General features: G+C 41.8%; 1 protein-coding gene across 1 annotated transcript in view; it reads right to left on the bottom strand.

Moving 5' to 3' along the window:
• Positions 1 to 4152: 4152 nt before the first annotated feature.
• The window catches only part of LOC138377570 (maltase-glucoamylase-like), a 75245-nt gene continuing 58461 nt past the window's right edge, over positions 4153 to 20936 (bottom strand). Inside the window, exons 33-48 of the mRNA XM_069462619.1 lie at positions 20616 to 20726; positions 20239 to 20301; positions 16972 to 17106; positions 16186 to 16273; positions 15327 to 15465; positions 14363 to 14496; positions 14213 to 14247; positions 14003 to 14119; positions 13466 to 13614; positions 12740 to 12824; positions 11810 to 11866; positions 10227 to 10351; positions 9027 to 9115; positions 7635 to 7684; positions 6872 to 7042; positions 4153 to 5123 (exon numbers count right to left, since the gene is read on the bottom strand). Of these exons, the coding sequence (XP_069318720.1) occupies positions 5046 to 5123; positions 6872 to 7042; positions 7635 to 7684; positions 9027 to 9115; positions 10227 to 10351; positions 11810 to 11866; positions 12740 to 12824; positions 13466 to 13614; positions 14003 to 14119; positions 14213 to 14247; positions 14363 to 14496; positions 15327 to 15465; positions 16186 to 16273; positions 16972 to 17106; positions 20239 to 20301; positions 20616 to 20726 (1626 nt within the window). The 3' untranslated portion in view covers positions 4153 to 5045. The remainder of the gene's footprint in view (positions 5124 to 6871; positions 7043 to 7634; positions 7685 to 9026; positions 9116 to 10226; positions 10352 to 11809; positions 11867 to 12739; positions 12825 to 13465; positions 13615 to 14002; positions 14120 to 14212; positions 14248 to 14362; positions 14497 to 15326; positions 15466 to 16185; positions 16274 to 16971; positions 17107 to 20238; positions 20302 to 20615; positions 20727 to 20936) is intronic.

Raw genomic sequence — 20936 nt, 5'->3', positions numbered from 1 at the left:
ATATTTGTCATACTCTTTGATGGGTTAGCACCTTTTAATAACTCTTGTTATATTTAAATTAACTTAAAGAACTTCTCACCTTGAGAATTCTGCCTTCCCAAAGAAGCAAGTAGAAATTCTGTTTCACAGCCTCTCCTTCAGCCAAGGTTGAGGCAAGTGCCTGGGCTTGGCCAGTGAGATATGCCTGTAAGTGATTTAGATCCAGAAGAAAGTGTAGAGAAAGAGGTACTATGTGGAATTCAGGACGTTGACACATAGCATGTTTCAGAGGCAGCAGGGACAAGCATTGTGGCATCCTGTGCTCTGTACTGGGGCGCAAGCTACTAGATGTGTGCTAAGGGCAGTGGCAGTAGAATCCCCCACAAGGTAATCTGGGTGTTGTCCCTGGCTAGCCACATAGCCTGCAAACCTCACTCTCTAGCCCTCCTATAGTTTCAATGAACACTAATATGTTTTAAAAATGTCTACTTAAGCTAGCTAAAGTAGGGTTTTTTAAATTGAGATATAATTTACATACCATAAGATTCATCCTTTTAAAGTATATAATCCAGTGTTTTCTAGTATATTTACAAAGTTGTACAACCATCACCACTATCTAATTCCAGAACATTTCATCACTCCCAAAAGAAATTATATACCCATTAGTTGCCACTTACCATTCTCCTCTCCCCTTATTCCTGTAACCAGTAATTTACTTTCTATTTTTATGGATTTCCCTATTCTGAACATATATATAACAGATGGAATTGTACAATACTTGGCCATTTGTGTCTGGCTTCTTTTACTTGTGATAATGTTTTCAAAGTTCATCCATTCTGTTGCAGGTATCAGTATTTTATTGTTTTTTATTTCTGGATAATATGTATTGTATGGATATACCACATTTTGTTTATCCATGTATCAGTTACATGGATATACATCTGAGTTGTTTCCACTTTGGGACTATTATGAACAATGCTGCTATGAGCATGCACACGCATTTCACAGTCCCATTCCCACTAGTTATATGTGAGGGTATAGAGGGCTCTTTTGATGGCATCTAAGAACCATAAATAATAATGCCCTTGGTAGTCCTCCATGTTTGCTTCAAAGGCTTAGTATATGGGAAAGTGCACACACACACACACAGAGAGAGAGAGAGAGAGAGAGAGAGCACGCGCAAGGGAGAGAGAGAAAGCGTTTAGACTGCATTTATGAACTCCTGGAAAGACAAATCCACCTTATATTTTACCCCAGTACAAGGGGACCTTTGTTAGAGGGGAAATGTACCTGGTTCTCATTTCAAATTGGAAGATAGCTTGGCAAAAGAGCAAGAAAGGAGCTTTATTGCTACACAAGATCTTTCTATTCTTTGTGTGATACTTGTTAATAAACAAACAAAAACAAAACCCAAACTCTATAAAACAATTTAAAGAGGTTTATTCTGAGCCAAATGTGTGTGACTCGCTGGAGCACATGGCCTCATGACCCTAATACATGAAGTGCATACATTGGTTTGGCCCGAAAAGGCAGGGTATCTCAAAGTGGGGGCTTACAGGTTATAGGTGGACTTAAAGATTCTTTCATTTATAATTGCTTGCAGAAATGAAACTTTGTCTTAAGAATGTCTGTTAATCAGAGACAATCCATAGAACATTTACCAAAACTCAAGTGATCTATTAAGTAAATTGATGGTCTTCAGGTGTGGTTTAAGTTTTGTCTTATACAGTCTTAGGCCTATTAATGATTTAGTGTCTTGTTGTTATAAAGGATATCTCCAAAAAGGGAGAAGGCATGATAAAGCACGTCTGACCTCCCTTCTCATGGCCAGCAACTCAGCTTTACAGTTTTTGTGGGGTCCCCTTGGCCAAGAGGGGTTCTATTCATTCACCTGGGGGGTGCTTAAGATTTTATTTTAGTTCATATGCTTTACTCTTAACTCCCCACATGCTGTGCACATTTGTGACATCATTCATGCTACAATGGTAACTGACAACCCCAGCTAATCTATAAGCCATTTCCTAAAGCACAGAAAATGGCTAATCTTCACCATCCCTTCTTGATGACTAGCAACTGGAAGATATTGGGTCACACGCCAGTGTTGACCAGTGAAGAAGTAACAGAGCCATTCTAAAGGGAAGATACAAGCTTGTGACCCTGTATCTTCCTGTTGTCTATTAGTAAGAAGGCACCATAAAGTTAGGTGCTGGCAGAACTCAGTTATCAAAGCAAGCAGAGGGTTGGAACCAACAGATCAGAAACCAATAGCGTGTATGACCCTGAACTTCCAGAGGCAAAACTATCAATGACTCTGCTGCAATGACAAGAAGCCGGGAATGTTGGTGAGACCCTGATGATATCTGCCAAGGCCAACACAACCTTATCTTTGTGGGGACATATGACAATTAACGTTATGACATTAATCAGAAAAGGAATAGATTTCCTCCTATTTCAGTGAAAGGGTCTGGGATTGTTATTCTTCATTTGCACACACCTATGAAGAGAGAAAGTAGAATCATGTGACCTAGAGAACAGTGAATATGTCAAAAAGTAAGACCCCAACCTTTCCCTGCGTAGCTGGTCAGGTGTTACAAGTGCAGGTCCACGTTGCGGGGGCTGCTCTGGGGCAGCCGCAAATGGCTCTGGCTCCATATAACCTGATTCTCCAGGTGTGGTCTGAGGAACAACCTCTGGGGGTCCTCGAGGCCCTTTTCAGTGGGGTCATGAGGGAAAACTGTTTTCATGAAAATACTAAAAAGATATTTGCCCTTTTAACTTACTTTCTCTCATCAGCATACAGTGGAGACTTCCAGAGGCTATATGACATGTGATATTATAGAAGATCTAACACAGAAGCAGATATGGGAATCCAGCTTTCTTCCATTAAGCCAGACTTAAAGAGATTTGCAAAAGTGTAAAATAATGCTACCCTTCCAACACTTTTATTAAAAAATATAGTCAGTTTAATTAATAACAGGAGGAATATGAATAGATATAATAACCCTGCGAACAAAAGCTCTTGGGATCTTCAATAACTTTTTAAGAGTGTAAAGAAGTCCTGGGACCAAAATGTTTGAGAACTGCTGATAAATATATATTTTTAAAATTCTTTTTTTAAATGGGATTCCAGTACATAAATAAGTGATTGACTGAAGCCAGGATGGGGAGCTCAGAACCCTGACAAGCTGCTTTCTCCTGGCCCCTAGAGAGCAAGGAAGAGCCCTGGGGCTCTGCACAGCTCCATGGTATGGAAATCAGTTTTAGTCTGACACCGGCATTTTGCAGATGAGGAAACTTGATCCCATAGAGACAGAGTGACTTAACTAAGTCTCCTGACCCTAGGGATTGCTTCTGCGTTTTTCTCCCTCAAAGGAAAATAGCATAGAATACCCCTACCAGTGGACCTAACGCCTGTGATAGGGAGGCCCTTGGTCATCAGAATTTTGCAGTCAGAAAGCTTCTGCTTGAGCAACTTATGGCAACCAGGGCCAGCTTCCACCAATATATCCTTGATGGTAACATAACATATTTCTTAAATATCAAGTAAGTATTGCTTTCATCCTTCCTGAGTTGATTAGAGAGTTGACAAATCTTGATCCAAGGATTCCCATGGTTGCTTTTCCATGTCTCACTAGTTTCCTGGTTAGATCAGGCCCTTATCCAAAAGCCCCTTATTGTGATAAGTAGAACATTAAGCCAACTGAACAATATTGTTTATCTGAATCCTTATGCAGGTGCTGACACATAAGTGGCTTCCTGAAATATAAGAAAAGAAAAAGACATAGGGAAGAAGACACATTCTTTTCAAACACACTCATTTTCAACTTGTTTTCAACTAACACTAAAAGTAGGTATCTCTGTAGAACAATAATGTATAATTTCTTTATACCAAATTTCATCCCTCTAGTGTTTTAACCAATAGTGTTGCAACTCATATTTTTGCCAGAATTGATATTTTACTAAATATAGCAACTGCTATGACAAATAAAGCAACAGTCCAAGTACACTCTTCCATAAACCTACATCTTGGGAATGACTCACTGCAGAGATGTACAGGGAAAGGTAGGTAATCATAAATCAGATTGTCCCATCAGTGGATTAGATCGCAGGTGCTCTGATGCTGAAGAAAACCAGAAAGACAAACTCACAAGCGTTTATTAAACAAGAATAATCCTTAACCTCAAACAGAGATTACTCATGGTCCAAACATTCAAAATCTCTTGCACAGTCACTGGTTTTATTTGTCTGTGACATATAAATTGCATGTGTTTGTGTGAACTGTGGCTTTATACATTAGGCACAAAGTAGAGAAATAAGATTTATACATTTCAAAGCACACTGCTGAGAAAAATAACTATTTTTTATATCCAAACTCCTTCATTCACCGTAAATCTCATCCTGTCCTCTTTTCCCATATGTTAAGGATTCCCCCAGCCCCTCTTCTCTCTTTCAAATGAGTTTCTTCTTTTCTCTTCCCCACAAGGTCGCTATTCCTGATAATTTTACATTATGTTCTAAATTATGATCACTTTTATCACAGTCTTGTGTTGACTCTGACCTTTCCTGCCTACCTTTCCTTACATTTGCCTTTTCTTCCCCTTAAATCATGCTCTCAGAATATTGTTCCCTTCTACTCATTACCAACTAGCCGATGTTCTTTCTGGATACTTTCTTGAGGTGCTGATTAGCTTCAAGACTTGGAACTTTCATGGCAAAATTTTACTTGTGTATCTAGCAAGAGAGTGGGGCCCATTCCATGATTATACACACGTACATAATGCACACACACCCCAGTTCATCTTCAGTAAATGTCATATGGTGAACCATTGGTACCATACTAATTACATAGAGACATTAAGATAACCCATAGATTTTCCACACCTCACTACTGTCTATCCCACAGGAGCTAAGATTTAACCTTTAGGATTCACAGAGAAAACATATAGCAAAATTAATAAAGTATTTCATCCACAGTGGGCATGAACCAATTAGCAACACACAATTTTATGAGTATGAAGTATAAGTAGCTTCAAAGTCATTCATAGCTAGGATCTTGCTCTAAAAATTCACAAAGTGCTTCTCCATGTCAAGGAAATGAAATTATGTAGGCTGATGTTTCTGTCGGTCACATCAATGCTTAACACCTATAGGGAACCAAAGGAAAAACATTGGGCATCTGCTCTTGAAATTTCCTGCACACAAATAAATCTGGTACAAGTCAATGGTCCATATAACCTCCTAATACTTTCACATTTTATTGCCTAGATAACAGACTACCCTTAAATTTTTAAGTGAGGAGGGTACTTCTTAACTTCTTAGGATACAAAGATTATTCAGTGATAGGCACAGGCCTCTATAATAAATAACACAATACATAACCACTGCAGAGAAACAACTGCACAGAAAAACTGGAGAGAATGCCCTTTTTCCCATTTTTCCAAAGTGATTTTCTTTGAAGTCATCTTTTTATTTCCTCCTCCTATTTCCTCATAGCACCCCAATGATTGCGCAGTAGAGTTCAATAGTCTTGCTTTTTAGTAAGGAAATACTTTCCAGAAGGTTTCACTGTGTGTGCAGGCATTAGCTTGTATGTCAGCCCATGAGTTGGTCAGCAAGAGAATTGGGCAAAGTCTTTTAGGTGTTCTTGGCAATGTTGGGAAAGCTGATTGATAAGAAAACCACAAGCATGAGGAAATGAAAACTGAAAGAAAACTTTTGTTTCAGGCCTAAGTAATCAGGAAGAATTAAGAAGAAAAATAGTTCAGGAAAAAGCAAAAAGTAAGTACACAAGGAAGAAAAGGTCCCATTTACTACCAGGAGGATAAGTATTGAGATCACTATACTGCATTAATCCCGAGGTGCAGATTTTTCACATACTTAACATCCATGAGACCAGAATGTATCATGTAACCAATAGCCTTAGAGTTACAGTGAGCCAGGGAGTGCTCATGACATAATTGTTATCATCTGTGCCTGTGTGAACTCCAGTGCTATTACCGTTATTATGAATGGATGGACTGCAAAACCATTTAAGGATTATTTTAGGAAGGAATATGCAATAATATCAAGAAATTACTAGAGAGAAAAATCTCATAGACAATAGTGGAAGAATTTTTATGAAATACTAAAGCACCAACACCCCTGGTAGTACAGAGGAAACAGATTTGTAGCACGTATCTTTCTTTTAAACAATAATAAATAAAATAATAAACTATTTAAATAATAAAATAAAAATACTTGAATACAAATTTAAATAATAAAAGAAAAATATGTGCTACGAATTGGTTAAGGTATTTCTAAGACTTCTTCACAGTCAGGGTCTATCTCTTCTAAATCACTTCGATGCAGAATCATCAATGTATGTTCACTCAACATTTTTCTCTGTATTATCACTTAAAATATTAAAATATGTAGATAAAAATCTATGCCTAAATAAGTTTCTGAAAGCTTTCTGTTAATTTCAAATAAAAAATGTGAGTGATAGTAAAGTGTTATATCACAGTTTTTCATCCTTTTATCTTTCTTTGTGGTGCATGAAATAATGGAGCAACTTTTAACTGACGATGTCATATTTGATGAAATGCAGTGGTTCAAGCTGTTTGGAAAGTTGATCTCTGAGGCAGAGGTGAGGGAATGAAGACAAAGTTTTACATAGGTTTACAGACAAGAAGACAAACACGGAAAGTAAGAATTCAGACCCTTGATTCCAAATGATGATAAACCATGAATTTTCCCTTCATCTCCATGCTGTCCATTCCTAACACAATGAAAACAGAGAGATTCCTCAAGGGCTTTGCAGGAGAGGGTGTCACCTGGAGGGGAAACAATCAGGCACTGCACTAGGCACATTAGGGCTGAGAAACACCATCCAAACTTCTCACTGGTCACAAACCTGGGTAGTGGAGTTGCTGTTGAAGGGGGGTGTTATGACCGTGTCGCTCACAGAGATGCTGACGCTGGTGATGGGGATGCTGCCCACTCCCCAGATTTCAAAGTAGCCCAGTTTCAAAGGGTTTGTATCGACAACGTAATTGTTGAAAATTACATGACTCTGAAGTGTATTCTGTCAAATTGGAGATAAATGAAACCATGGGGGGAAAAAATAGCAGAATTAGTTCACATTTTTCCCAACCTCTTTTTAGGAACAAAGGTAGATCATGCAGTAAGAAAATTGCAGTATCACCGTTTTGTGCTTTTGGATGGTGGGGACCGTGACTTCAGCACTCTATCTCCTATTGCCAACTACTGTCCACTTTGCACTGACAAGCACCTGCAGGATCTCTAGTAAGAGACAAATTGCCCTGAACTCTATAAGAGACAAAAATCTCAGCTATCAAGAAATCTGTATTCTACAGGTGGAGAAGCCATAAAATGTGCAGACCATTCCAAGGCAACTTAGGAGAAAGGGCTAGATAACACAGAAACTATCTATGAAACGATAAACTGGAATAATGATCCTTACTGAGGAGATGTGAATAGGTTTATTCTGGGAGCATATTAAATCCTCATCTGAAGTCTGCAGGAAATGTAAGGATGTGAATTACCAAGACGAGCAATGAAGGAGTTCTAGGCGGTGTTTTATGCCCGTACGATATTCAGCATCCTACTAAACCAGTAGAACTCTATTCTCCCTTCATAGTATCACTCACACTCACCTGGCTGGCAGAAAAGTTAGCCAAGTAATAGAGTCCTTTTCCATAGGTATCTGCAAACAAACAACAAGATAAACATGGGCTGGACCTATGTACAACCTACTTGTCTTGGTTGAGATTATTTTTGTTTGTTTTTATTTTATTTTTCTTCTGTAATGAGTTCCATTTTCTAATTTAAGTCCTCTTCCTGGAGATTAATCACTTTTCAACGAAATTCAGTTTACATAAAATGTTTTAAATGAATGTGTATAGATGCAGCTGTCTGACAAGTCACTTCTATGACACAGGTTCCTAACAACACTCTGAAGCCACTTCTCTTCCTTGTGGTCTACCATTCCAGCACCGTCCTAGTTGCCTCAAAATCCCCAGATTGCTTTTGCTAGCTCGATGCATCTGTGCACACACATGGATACACACACATATACAAACACAAGTCTTAGTAGGTTTACTTTGAGGAGTGTTTGTTAGTCAATTTTTAAAATGTGATTTCCAGAGAACAAATAACACTAAAGGAAAGCTTTCTTTGTCCTTTATCCTCAGTGTATGCCACAGGCCCAGAGAGAATATGAAGTGCAGCATATCCAGTGAAGGCGGACTGATCAGGAGGTCTGTTTCAGGTATTCCCACCCTATCCCCTACCCTCACGGCTTTCTCGCTCTTCCCCATGTGCCAGCCTTTTTCTAATTTACTCACCACTCAATCAGTAACCATTGAATGGCTACCCTCTAGAACTATGCTGTCCAAGACAGGAGCTGTTGGCAAAATGGAGCTGTTTAAGTTAATTAAAAGTAAACAAAATTAAAAATTCAGTTCCTCAGATGCACTTGTCAGATCTCAAGTGCTTGATAGCCACATATGCCTGGTAGCTGCCATATTGGATGGCAGAAGATATAGAACATTTCCTTTACTGCAAAACGTTTCACAGGGCAGCACTGGTTAGAAATAACAAATGATGCTTGAGCCATCTTCCTGAGAGTTTACCAATTCCTGTGAACTACTCGTGGAAAATTTCCCAAATAAATAACACAACTGAGAGAGGCATCATCCCTTTCACTGGGACAGTTAGCCATGTAATTAGGGAATGTGCTCTTGACCATAAATCATAGGAAAGTTTATCTCAGCTGGCTACAATAAACTCTCCCTACAGCTCCCATTCTTCTGCCTTCAACAATAGATTAGGGCAGTTGAGTAAAGGTGAGAGAGTCAGAACTAAGCTTCATTTACGTGAGGCATTGGAACATGTACAATATGAAATATACACTTGAAGTAACAAATAACTATATTTAAAAATGCAAAATTGTTTTAACGTGGAAAAGGCTTTTAAAAGTGGGCCTATAAGACACCCAGGAATGTAGTCGATGATACTGGCATGAATCCCAGGCAACCCCTACTCACCGATGCTTTGCCCATCATCCCAGAAGAGCCAGCCCTCAGCAGTGTCCTCATCATCCAAGGCAACCTTGAAGCCTATGAAATTCTGGCGGCTGCAGTGAGGTGGGAGAAAGGCATTAGCTAAAAACAAACCCACAGCCGCAAACTGAGGGTTTTCATAAAAATGTAAAGGTGCAAAAGAAAGTGCTTCATGGGATAAAAACCAGGTATTCGGATTCAAGAGACTTGTGACCTAGTTCTACTTCTGTCTCCAGTTAGCCATAGGACTTCATGTCATGAATGAATTAGTGCATCAGTCAGAGGGAATACTTCTTTAAGGCTCTTAAAGACAGCACAACCAAACTTACCTGGTTCTTTTTTCCCCCCTTTATGAGGAAAATCCTGATGCTGAAATCTCTCTGTTTTCATGACCTAATTTCCTAAAACATGTACATAGTGAGTTCTATTTTCAAATGTCCTAAGTTCTTCAGTTTTGTTTGTTTGTTTGTTTGTTTTTTGAATCTTTGGAATCAAATGAGTAGGGAATCTAAGAATTTGAGGATTGATATCCAACAGACATGGATTTTAGTCTCTGGTCATCTATTTACCAGCTGTGTGACTCTGAGTAAATCACTTAGCCTCTGTGCTCATCTGTGAAATGGGTATAATGACAGTAACTACCTCACAGAATTTATTTTCTCCTTTTACTAAGGAAAAATAAATAACCTCCCAATAGAAATACCCATATCCATACAGTTCTTGGCACAGAGAAAGCATTCGCTTGATATTAGTTATTATAAATTATTATACAAACTTAGATCTAGAATTTTAAAATCTCGTATATGAGGAATCTCAGCCTCAGGAATCACTTGTGATATGGCTGAAACAACTTTTCAGCAATAGTTTTCTTAGGAAAGAGTGGATTAGATCTGATACTCTTCTAAAACCATCATGAGTCATGGTTGCTCCTATTTTGACTTCCATTTCAAAGGTCACTTCTTAGACCTGGCATCTCACCGTGCACTTAGATCCAAAATAGTTAATAATAGTTTGAAGAATGCAGAGTTTAAAAAAGGTTAACACACAAACCAGCAAACAAACAAAAGACAAGTGTTTGGTAAAACTGATTTGGAGCTTGCGAGTGGTGCTTAAACCTTGGTGGGCTTCATTACAACTTGGCGAGCCAACTGGTATGTGAGGGAGAACCCCCGTCCCAGCGCTCACCTTAAGTGGGTATTCCGTGCAGGCTCTTGCCAGGGCAGGATGTAGCCCCCACGGACGTGAAGATTAATATGGTCCAGAGGGGCTGGCAAAGTCTTCCACTCTCCCCTTGCATTAATATCCACGCCCTGTGGGCCAGAAGAAGGTATAAGAGGGAGAGGACACACACCTCCCTGGACAAAGCATTTGGCCAGACACCTCGCGCACCCTCTGAACTTGCTGCCTGTTCACCACCCTTCAGCACACACCTGTTATCACACCTGCTGCATTCACCCCGGGGCTGTGTGAAGTCCTGCACTGCTGCTGTCATGTCTTGTTAGGGCCCCTGCCTTTGAGGTTCCTACATGTACACACTACATGAGGTCCTAGCATGGATCACAGCCCAGCCTGACTCCACAACCTGTTTCTGTGTCACAGAGCACTGCCACAGGAAGCTAAACAATCCTTCCATTCACTTCTCATTGCTCCTGACCCACCCCCCACAACAGCATTTCTAGACCTTCTCTTTCACTAAGGGCCCACCTAGTCTCCAGCTCCCCCTACTGCCCTCACCCCACCCTACCTACTGAATTAACACGTTTCACTCCAACTGCACAGGAAAGATCGCAGTGAGCTGACCTACTTCACAAACCCTTACCTTTGACTTCACGCATCTGCCTTTATGTTTGACATCTTTATCTTGCCTCATGTGTGAAAGGAAGAGGTAAATCCTAAGGCACCATCCTTCCATCCTTCCACCTTTTCTCAACTCGAGCAGGGCTTCTCAGTCTCAGCACTACCGACATTCTGGGCCAGATCAGTTTTTTGTTGTGGGGGTACCCCGTGCTTTTTGATAGTTAGCAGAATCCTCAGTGCCTACCCGCTAGATGCCAGTAGCATTCCCCAAGAATTAAACCCTGACTAGTCTGTGTCCCTGCAAGAGAATCCCACCCTGAAGTTGGTGTGGAAGACCCTGCTTTCCCAGCTGAGCCCCTGGGGTTCACACTAGCCCACAAATTGCAACAGGAGATTTTATTAGGGTCTTCATTCCTAAATGCACTTGTACTGCTTAGACTCACAAGGATTGGGCCCGGCCCTCTGTGTGTGTTTTGAACACTGTCTAATAATTTGCTTACTTTAGGTAGTTATATGTAACAACCCTTCTTTGAGCATCTGTGCTATAGAAGGAGATATTTAATAAAAAGGGAGGAAAAGGCCTGTATACTTATAAACTTACAGAAGGTAAGGATATAAACCAAAACTATACTTTATAGCACAATCTCAAGTGCTTACTAGTGTTTGCCTTTATACACCACTGTGAATAGTGGTGGCATAAGGAAAGATAAAAAGTAACAAGTAAAGAATACCCGTGAGAAGCCAGCCACTGAGTGAGATGCTTTGTGTGTTCTTTAACAACAATTCCATGAGGGAAGTGGTCTTACCCCATTGGGAGGTGAGAAAACTGAGGCTACAAAGTCTAAAGTGACTTGTGCAAGACCACACAGCAGGTGGGTTATAGAGACAGCATTTGACCTGAGGTCTATTGGATCTAAAGCTTTTGCACTGTACCATTTTTCCAGGTTGTCTAAATATTCAGAAAAACTTACCGTGTAGTAATCATACCAGCGAGCTCTAGGGAAATAAGCAGTGACGGCTCTGGCATTCTAAAATTAAACACAAACAATGCTTGACAGTGGACACGACACTGTTATTGAGGACAGAGGAACCACACTGATTGGGAAAGAGGTTAAAATAATAGTGATGGCCTTGGACCCACTTGCATTACCTCTCTAGAGGTCAGCAATGCTGGGGAAGCCTTCCTTCCCATCTACACTCTTTCAAACAAGAGATTTGCCTACCCAAAACAAGGGGCTTCTATAAAGCCCTTTGAGATCCAGGACCTCAGAGGAAAAAAAAAAAAAAAAAATCACCATTTGCTTACTGACTTACCTCATACCCTCTCTAAAGAGATAAGCAATTGAGGTTGGGTCTGGGGCAGAAGAAAATTTTGCAGGTACAATAAGATTTGGAGAGGGTACAATTAGCTGGTATTTTAATTAGAAGCCTAATCATCAACAGAGGAAGTAAAGAAATGGTTTTTTGCTGCCTGGAGGAGCTCTTACAGCTGGAAGGGACCAGCTAGCCAGCAGCAGCAAGAGCACACGCGGTGCTGAAGGCGAGTCTCCTGAAAAGCTATGTTTTAACGGTGCTAGAAGATTGTTTATACTACTGCCCCCACCAGACCCCATACTCCATATTTCAGTTAACAGAGAGATGATTATATCTTCAAATATGTCATAAGGTTTTTTTTCTTCTTGATTGTCCTATGAACCAGAATTGTTAGGTTGATTTTAAAAACAAGGGCAGAGAGGCCCGGCACACCCAAGTAATGGACTTCAGCTCAGAAGGACAGGAAGAGACAGAGGAAGAATGAGAAGCCACGTCTCAGGATTCCCACCAGCCCGGGCATCCTCCCTGCCCTGTGCACCCAGCCTCACAGCCGGGACGCTCTGCCCGTCAGAGCCCTCCATACTCACCAGCTCCAGGACAGGGCTGACCAGGAAGGCTGGGCCCAGCAGGAACTGACTGTCTATATCCCAGGTCACCTGGTCTGACACAAACCTGGAAAGGGAAATGAAAGTGCCACAGTCAGAGCCCGAACAGGACCCCAGACCAAGGCCCTGAGGAAACTCCTCAAGTTCAGATCCCAGTCAGAAATCCAGCTGCACCCGAGCCATCTTTTGCTCTTTCCTAAGCCTGATCAGGAACACCCTGCCCTCACGCTCTGCATGTGATGTTCCTCAAACTTCAGACCTGGTTGCATTTAGATGTGTTCTCTCCTATAAAATACTTCCATATTTCCTAACCACGGCACATTTTAAATGCAAGCATGGCCCTCGTCCCTCAACTCTCCCCTGGAATGGCTATCTTTTGTGACCTGAGCTCATTTTGGCTTAGGTCCATATAACCAAATTGCTGCAAAAAAATACATAGGCCTTTGCATAGCCAAATTAGAAAGAAATTACTCTGCACTATATTGTATCATTTAAAAAAATATTCTCATTCAATAAAGAGCCTTCTATCAATGAGCTGTGGCACGTGTCATAGTGTGTTAAAGGGAGTAATAAAGTGTGGTCTGTGCCTGAAGAGCTTATGTCAAGAGGCAGTCATGGCTTTCATTGGAAGAATTGTTTGCATCAACTGCCATCCTGTAGAATGAAATAAATATCCATCAATCATTGGGATCCTGGCTAGATACTCACTCATGGAGAAGAGGCCTCACAACAGTGATGCCCTCTGTGTGGGCCCTGTGCATCAAGGTATAGAGATATGGCAAAAGTGTGTATCTGGTCTCCAGGACACTTCTGGAAATTTCCACGAAGCTAGCATTCCAGGACACAGGGTCTTGTCTCTAAAGAAAAAAAAAAAAGGAGCACCTTCTGGGGGATCTAAGGGATTGAGATATTATTCCAAATGAAGATCACACACAGCTAAACAAAAGATAATTACAGATGAGACCCAGAGAATATTCTTAATAGAATGGAAAAAGTCATCGAATCTCTCCCGGGATGGCTGATAAAATTTCCCCATGTGACATTCTTCTTGATATATGTTTGGTAAAATTCTGCCTAAATAAAACAAATAATCTAAATAACACAGAATAATATGGTACATTGAGACACAAGGGTTTAATGATTTTGAAGATGTCCCCAGGAAATACAGACTGCATTAACTGTAGCTCAGAAATGGAAGTTGTTTCAAGGGACACAAAACACTTGAGGTAGGAGCTAATGTCCTACCCTGGTTCCAATGGTGTTGTGGTTCCTTGAGAAGGGGTAAAATGCCCCCAGTTGCATCCAGCGAACACACATCTCATATTCAGCATCTTGAAAGAACCCACAGATATCTGCTCCTGTCTGAAACAAAAGGAAATAAAACGAGCCTGTTGATGATTTTTGAAAGATGTTGCCATCTTCTTGGTAACTAAGAGGGAACCAAAGGACACTTACGTAGGATATGCCAAAGAGGCTGAACTCCATCATGCCTGCGATGAGAAGCACAGCTGTGTCAGATGAGGCTCTTGTGACCTGCCTCCTCCCTCCTTCACCAAGGATCCTCCCTTCCCTGCCAGCAGAGGCCCCTGGGATGTGCCCACACACCGATGATAGACTTCTTCAGCTGGTCCCACGCAGCTGTGTTGTCTCCCAGCCAGTGTCCTGCCCAGCGGCCAGAAGTGGGGAATGTGGAGCGGGTGACGACAACCCCTCGCTGTCCTGTCACCTCCTGCACAGCTCTGGGTGGAGGGGAACAAGGAGGGGAACTGAGAGCACAGCAGGGGAGGAAAGGCTACAGAGCTTCTTGTCCAAGAGCTCTTGTGCTAGGGCACAGTGACAGAATGTTTGCTGTGTGATTGGAGGGAACATGGGAATCTGAGCCGTAATGAGGTCTCCACTGACCGATCCCAGATGATCCAGATGATGAGTTGTGCCTTTTCAGAGTGTTTTACAAAGAACTTCACCATGTAGCAAATTCACTGGAGCACCCCAAAATGATAAGTAATCATTAAATCTTGCTATTGATTTGCTCAATACTTGGTTTTCTGTATTTGGGGAGGAAGAAGGTGAATCTTTTTACAAGATTTTCCTTAGAATAATTTATATTACTCATTGAGCTTGCAAAGTGATACTGTGCTAATTCAATAGCAGTTGACTCTCCAAAAAGCATGGCAAAAAAAAAAAAAAATATATCAACAGATGATTCACTTTTGAAATAAAGGAGAGAGATGTCCAGTCCTATGTGTTCCCTTTGCCTCTTGTAGCTAAAGCTATTATGGCACTAGCTGCACTTTGTGATATTTACTGGTGTCTCCATGTGTGTCTCCCTCACTAGGACCAATTCTTTTTCACTGGTGGTACATGCCTTATTTAAATCTGTCCTTCTAATCACAGAGCCTGGCTCCATGCTCAATGGGTGTATGTTTGATAAATAAGAATTGCTACATAGTTGTAATTAAAATCTTCTTAACCTTTACATTGGGGAATGAAAGGAAAAGTAGGGTAGCCGCATCAGTCACTGGCTGTCCCTGCAGGTTGTGCCAACTGGAGGAGAGAGACGGTGACTCACTCGTATGTGGGTCTAGTCTGGGACCAGCCATACAGGCTGTGCACGTCGTAGTGCCGCACCGCGGAGCCGTCTGGCAGGATCTGCTGGCTCTCCATGCACAGGGTCTTGCTGCTCAGGCCACTGTCCCTGGACTCCAAATCTGAAAGGAAAAACCTGGGGATGTGAAAACCAGCCCTTACCCCGTTTATCTCTGACCTCTCTTCAAGGGCTTGACTCTGGATCTTAAGACTAACTGATATTTTCAATATCAAGTTCGCTGGAGAAAGCAGAAGTATAGGAAAGAACACACAGTTGCCAAGCTCTGCATGACAGGCTCTGACCCAGGTTCTTAATATGTAAATTATTTCATGTAATTTGCATAATTCTAGGAAGACGATAATTGTTACCTGCCCTTTACAGGAAACTGAGATTTGGAAACATCTGTGAAAGGTCACACAACTCATAGATAGAATGATTTCTGGAGCCAAGATATGAACACAAGTATAACTCCAAAGTCCACTAACTCCATGATAGGGGAAGCCACTACTTTCCACCCCTTGGTGGCGTAACAAATTCCTGTGGAAGAATTAACACAAGCCTGAAAAACTAAGACATCTAGCTGTGTGAATCTTTTGAAGACATTACCATTGTTAAATGCTTTCTGGACAAATTCAAGAAATTCACCCAATGGGTCCAGTAACTTGCACACACACAACTGGGTAGAACACTTCAAGTGCTTTTGCCTAAGGCCCCCAGTAAACCACAGGACCAATGCGGACATGCCCTGAGCTGTCAGGGCAAACCACTGGCTGCTGGGCTCTTGCAGTGGTCATCTTCCTTCTAGCCATGGCTCTGCTAGGGGAGAAGGCCAAATCCTTACGTGGCATGTACGGTGGGAAGTTCAGAGTAGCGTTCCTGCAGCCTGGAGGAACTGCCCCATTCACAAAGCTTGAGGGTTCATTCATATCCTAGAAATGTCAAAGACAGACACAGCTTACTTTTAAAAATAACTATATCTTGGCCGGGTGCGGTGGCTCACGTCTGTAATCCTAGCACTCTGGGAGGCTGAGGCGGTAAGATTGCTTAAGCCCAGGAGTTTGAGGTTGCTGTGAGCTAGGCTGACACCACGGCACTCACTTTAGCCCAGGCAACAAAGCGAGACTCTGTCTCAAAAAAAAAAAAACAAAAAAACAAAAACCACTAAAAAAACTATATCCTATCAATTCGGAGACAAGCAAGTAATGAATAAATCATTGAACATACATACAGTAACCCCTGTAGATGGTGGCCCTGGGAGGTTTATCAAATCCTGGTGAGACTTGGCTAGAAAGATCAATTAAACCCTACAAAATGACAGAGTAAAGGGTTAAAAAAAAGTCTTCCTCAGGGTGTAAGGCAATCAAAGTTCCAAAAATTCCTAGTAATCACCTCAGAGGTTTTACAGTAGGGAAGTTGAGGCCAGGTACAAGGTGTGAGGAGTATAAGGCTGTTCCACTCCCAGTTAGACCAAGTGTCTGATATGTCCAAAGTCTCCCGTGGATGATGGTTATCTTCTTGACTAAAGGTCAGTGATGCATACGCTTGGGCACACAAAGGTAGACATGTACCTAGTGTGTGCGCGCGTGCACTCGCGCGCGCGCACATACACACACACACACACACTTACAATCCACATGCCATCAAACTTCAGGCTTCTCTCTGGATTCTGTGGGTTAGTGTGTAGTTCTTCCATTTCCCTCTTCCACCACCTGACAGTTGAATTACGGAAAAAGTCTGGGAAGGCCACGTAAGCTCGGTATTGCTATAAAAATGAAATATAATTTGTTTGTTCTAAATAAATATATTAGATAGAAAATAGGCACTTACTGAGAACTTAACTCATGCAATGACTTGTACTATTAATACATGGTGACAGGTAGTTGGAACAGAGCCTAAATAATGTTTTTTTGTTTATTAGAGAAACATAGAGTGCAAAGAGAAAAAAATTCGTGCAAATTTCACACCTCCTCAGCATTTGGAAAATATCCATAGACTGTTTTCCTTTTCATATCAACGTGAGTGGTAACAATCAACACCCTGAACTCACTACCTCATGAATTATTAACAGATGCCCTACTCTCAACTTCTGTCCTGGCATTTCCTAAGCACTCCTCAAAGACAAGGCAGGAGCCAGGGAAAGACTGCAGACATCAGAGGTACTGTAACAGGTGGGAAAGAAACGTCCAGGCGGGCCTCTCCTGGGTCATTCCCACTGGGAAAGGGGAGGAAGAGCTAGGATTACACTTTATGATGGTAGACTGATAAGTATGCATCCGTGTTTTCTACGGTTTCAGAATCACATGAAAACTGCAGTTGTGTGTGCCATAAATTGGGAGGACTTAAAGAAGAAGTTTCAACCTCCTCTTCTCTTCATCTTCCCTCAAATAATAAAAGCAATGTCTTTACTAACCTGAAAAATGGCTTTAAGGTATAACTTCTTATTAATAACTACATTGTAAGATTTTTCAAAACATGGACCTTGTTTTATATTTTTCTGAGTGACCTTTATGTTCCCTACAGTGCTTAGCTTAGAACCTGACATAAAGTAAACACTCTTAGTGTTTAATCGTGGGTTCACACCACTCAGCAGCAGCAAATATCCATCAATCTCTATATACTCCATGTTGCTTGTTATGGAACATATGATCCTGTATGTCTCAGTAAATTGCCTCCTTAATGTTAATCACTGCACTTTAAGAGGTAAAGAGCTAAGTAATGCTGGTGGGGAGGAAAGGAGGAACAACAGAAAGAGGATTAGGTCTAGGGGAGCTCCGGTTCTTATACACAACAAACAAAAGACAAGTAGGAACTCGCATGTCTAAAGGCAAAAGAGGAACACATAGAAGAAAACAGAAACAGATCAGTATACAGGATCCAGCTGTCAGAGAAACGAGAGGGTAGTGAGCCACATCGTTGGGAATCTTGAGGAAGCGGGGCATGCCGGGGATGCCTTTTGCTAGAAAATGAAGGTAGAAATCATGGAACCAGACAAAGACAACTTTTCACCAGAAACAGAGAGCTCCAGACCAGGCAGGATTAGAAACAATGGCTGAGGTCAGGGATGGAGGGTTGCAATAAATAGAGTCAGTATCAGCCATATCTGAGTCAGAATTGTATCCCGTGTGGAATACACGTGGGAAATCTGACTGACCGTTATTTATTAACCTCACTAAATTCTGCTCAGATGATCCTTACTCACGAAGGTGCTGGCTCTGCCTCACCCCTGTCTGAATCAACGCTTGTCTTATTGTTCCTCCCTCACTTTCCCTGGCCTTCCACCGGTGATGTGCCCATGTGCAGGTTGGGCCCCAGGATCACTTAACACAATCCATTTCATGCTACCAAAACACAATTCCTGGACCTCACCCCCAAACTTGCTGAATTAAATCGCTCCAGCTTCACACTCAGAAATTGCTTTCCACAGGCTGCTTGGTTGTTTCTTTTATGCTACCCTCAGCAAGGCCAGACCTGGATGTCAGTAGCCTCAGTCCCAGCCTCATTGAGTAGATCTTACTAATACAAATAACTAAAATTATTCTATCCACAGAGAATCTCTTAGGAGCTACCTAACAGATTCATTCTGTGACCCCCTAATGAAGTGCTTCTCACCAGGAGCACAACTGACATTTGGGGCAAGAGAATTCTTTGTGGAGAATCCCCTGCAGTCAGAGCTATGAGCATCCCTGGTTACCACCCATTAAATGCCAGTTGGTGTCCCCCAGTCACTGCAATAACGGACACTGCCCCCAGATGTCCAAATGCCCTGAAGATGCCAGTATTGGCCATAATGGCTAAGGGGCTGAGGGGCTCATAAGATAGTCACCAGCCCCTTGACAGCAGAAGCGTTTCCTCTCCCAATGTGTATGCCACATTGCTGACCATACAGAGGATGGTATCCTTGTCCCTTCAACCCTTGGCAGGAGCCCTGGGAACTAGGCCTTTTTCCTATCTCCCCAGCTCTTCTGTGGAGGTCACAAAGGCTACACATGCCCTGCTACAGTTCCTGCCCAGAAAGAATAATCATTGTTGAAGAAGAGCTCAGGAGTTAAGGCAAGATTCTTGCTCTCCAGAAGGTCCCCAACTCCTCTTTGAGATCCCTGCTACAGGTATTACCACGGCAATCAATAATGAAGCAAACAGACTGCATCAGTTTACGGGGCACACATCTTGGCCACAAGATGGGGCTGAGGCTTCCTGGACCAGTAAGGCATTTATTCATGTATTTATTCAAGCAAGAGAAGCTTAGTGAATCTGGAAAAAAATTCAGGTCCAGAAGCATGAGCTACCTGGATCCATTATAAGCGAAAACCTGTTCCCAAGAGAGAGCAAGTTTTAACCTAAGGTTGGAAACTGAGACACAAAAACAAAGTTGAGAAACCCAAGGAAGGATGGGGTGGGGGCAGGATTTACAAGAATGAAGGTGGAGAAGACTGTCCATGAAAAAAAAAATACACAGAGAAAAAGACCCAATCACTAAAGACAAGGTTGGAGACTCTTTTTTTCAAATGTATACCTAAGGCAACAACACGCATATTAATTCAGAGAAAAGAGAGTACTTCCTGGAGGTATCATCCAGTGGAAATTTCATGGGCCTGTGGAATCTGACAGCCTTGGATTTGAAATCATTACTCTGCCACTTAAAAACACGGACAAGTAATTTAAAGTCTCTGATCTTAGATCCCAAGGATGATAATAAGTACCTACATCCCACCTGGGAGTAAAGTACTCTACATGTAAAGCAGTCAGCACACAGACTGACGCCCAGAGCACATTCCCTAAGTGTTTCTCCCTCGTCGTGCCCAAGTCCATGGTATTGGCATGTCCAGTACTGTGGGTAAGGCTGCCCCTTCCTAGCCACCCTGACCTCACTCAGCATCCACAAAGGGCCTTTTACCTCCACTTGACTGTCCCAGTCTAGAGATGAATTAACAACAACATCAGGGTAATCAGGCCAGACCTGTGGAGAGAAAAATGTTCAACAGAAATGCACTACACAATTTCCCTTATGTAGTATTTCCTAAGGAATTATAAACCATGTTTCTAGGGCAATATACTCCAAATACCACGTACAGTTGATCTAGAGAAAAGTGGATTCCACAATGTATCTACATTACTTTAAAAGTCCTTAACTGTGTTAACAAATATTGATTGAGAAAATAAGAACTTCTGGCCACAGAGCCCAAAAGCAAAAGACAAAAAAATAACATGCACAAACACACTAACAGTGGCCCACCCCGGCTAGGGATTAGTGGATCGTAGCTTAGATGATACCTTTCCCCAGACGATGCCTCCATCATTTGGATATTTGATGAAGACGTCATCTTCCATGCCTCGAGTAAAGGGGGGATAGGGCTGCGTTTCATTGCCAGAAATGGCTGGATCCTGAAATCAAAGTACAAGTCAGTTGGAAAAACCAAAGTCAGAAAATAAACAAGGGACAGAACAAAGAACTCCTCATGAGGGAAGTCCCTAGCTTCCTCCTAAACTGTAGTTTCTGTGAATCCTAGAAAACCCCCATTTCTTATTGCATTATAATGTCTCATCACACGGAAAGACAGTACAAGGCTTTCTTTACCAGAGCCCATCCACGCT

Source organism: Eulemur rufifrons, chromosome 29, assembly GCF_041146395.1.
Source record: "Eulemur rufifrons isolate Redbay chromosome 29, OSU_ERuf_1, whole genome shotgun sequence".
Lineage (NCBI taxonomy): Eukaryota > Metazoa > Chordata > Mammalia > Primates > Lemuridae > Eulemur > Eulemur rufifrons.
Note: the sequence above shows the minus strand (reverse complement) of the source record. Positions and strands in the feature narration are given on the sequence as shown.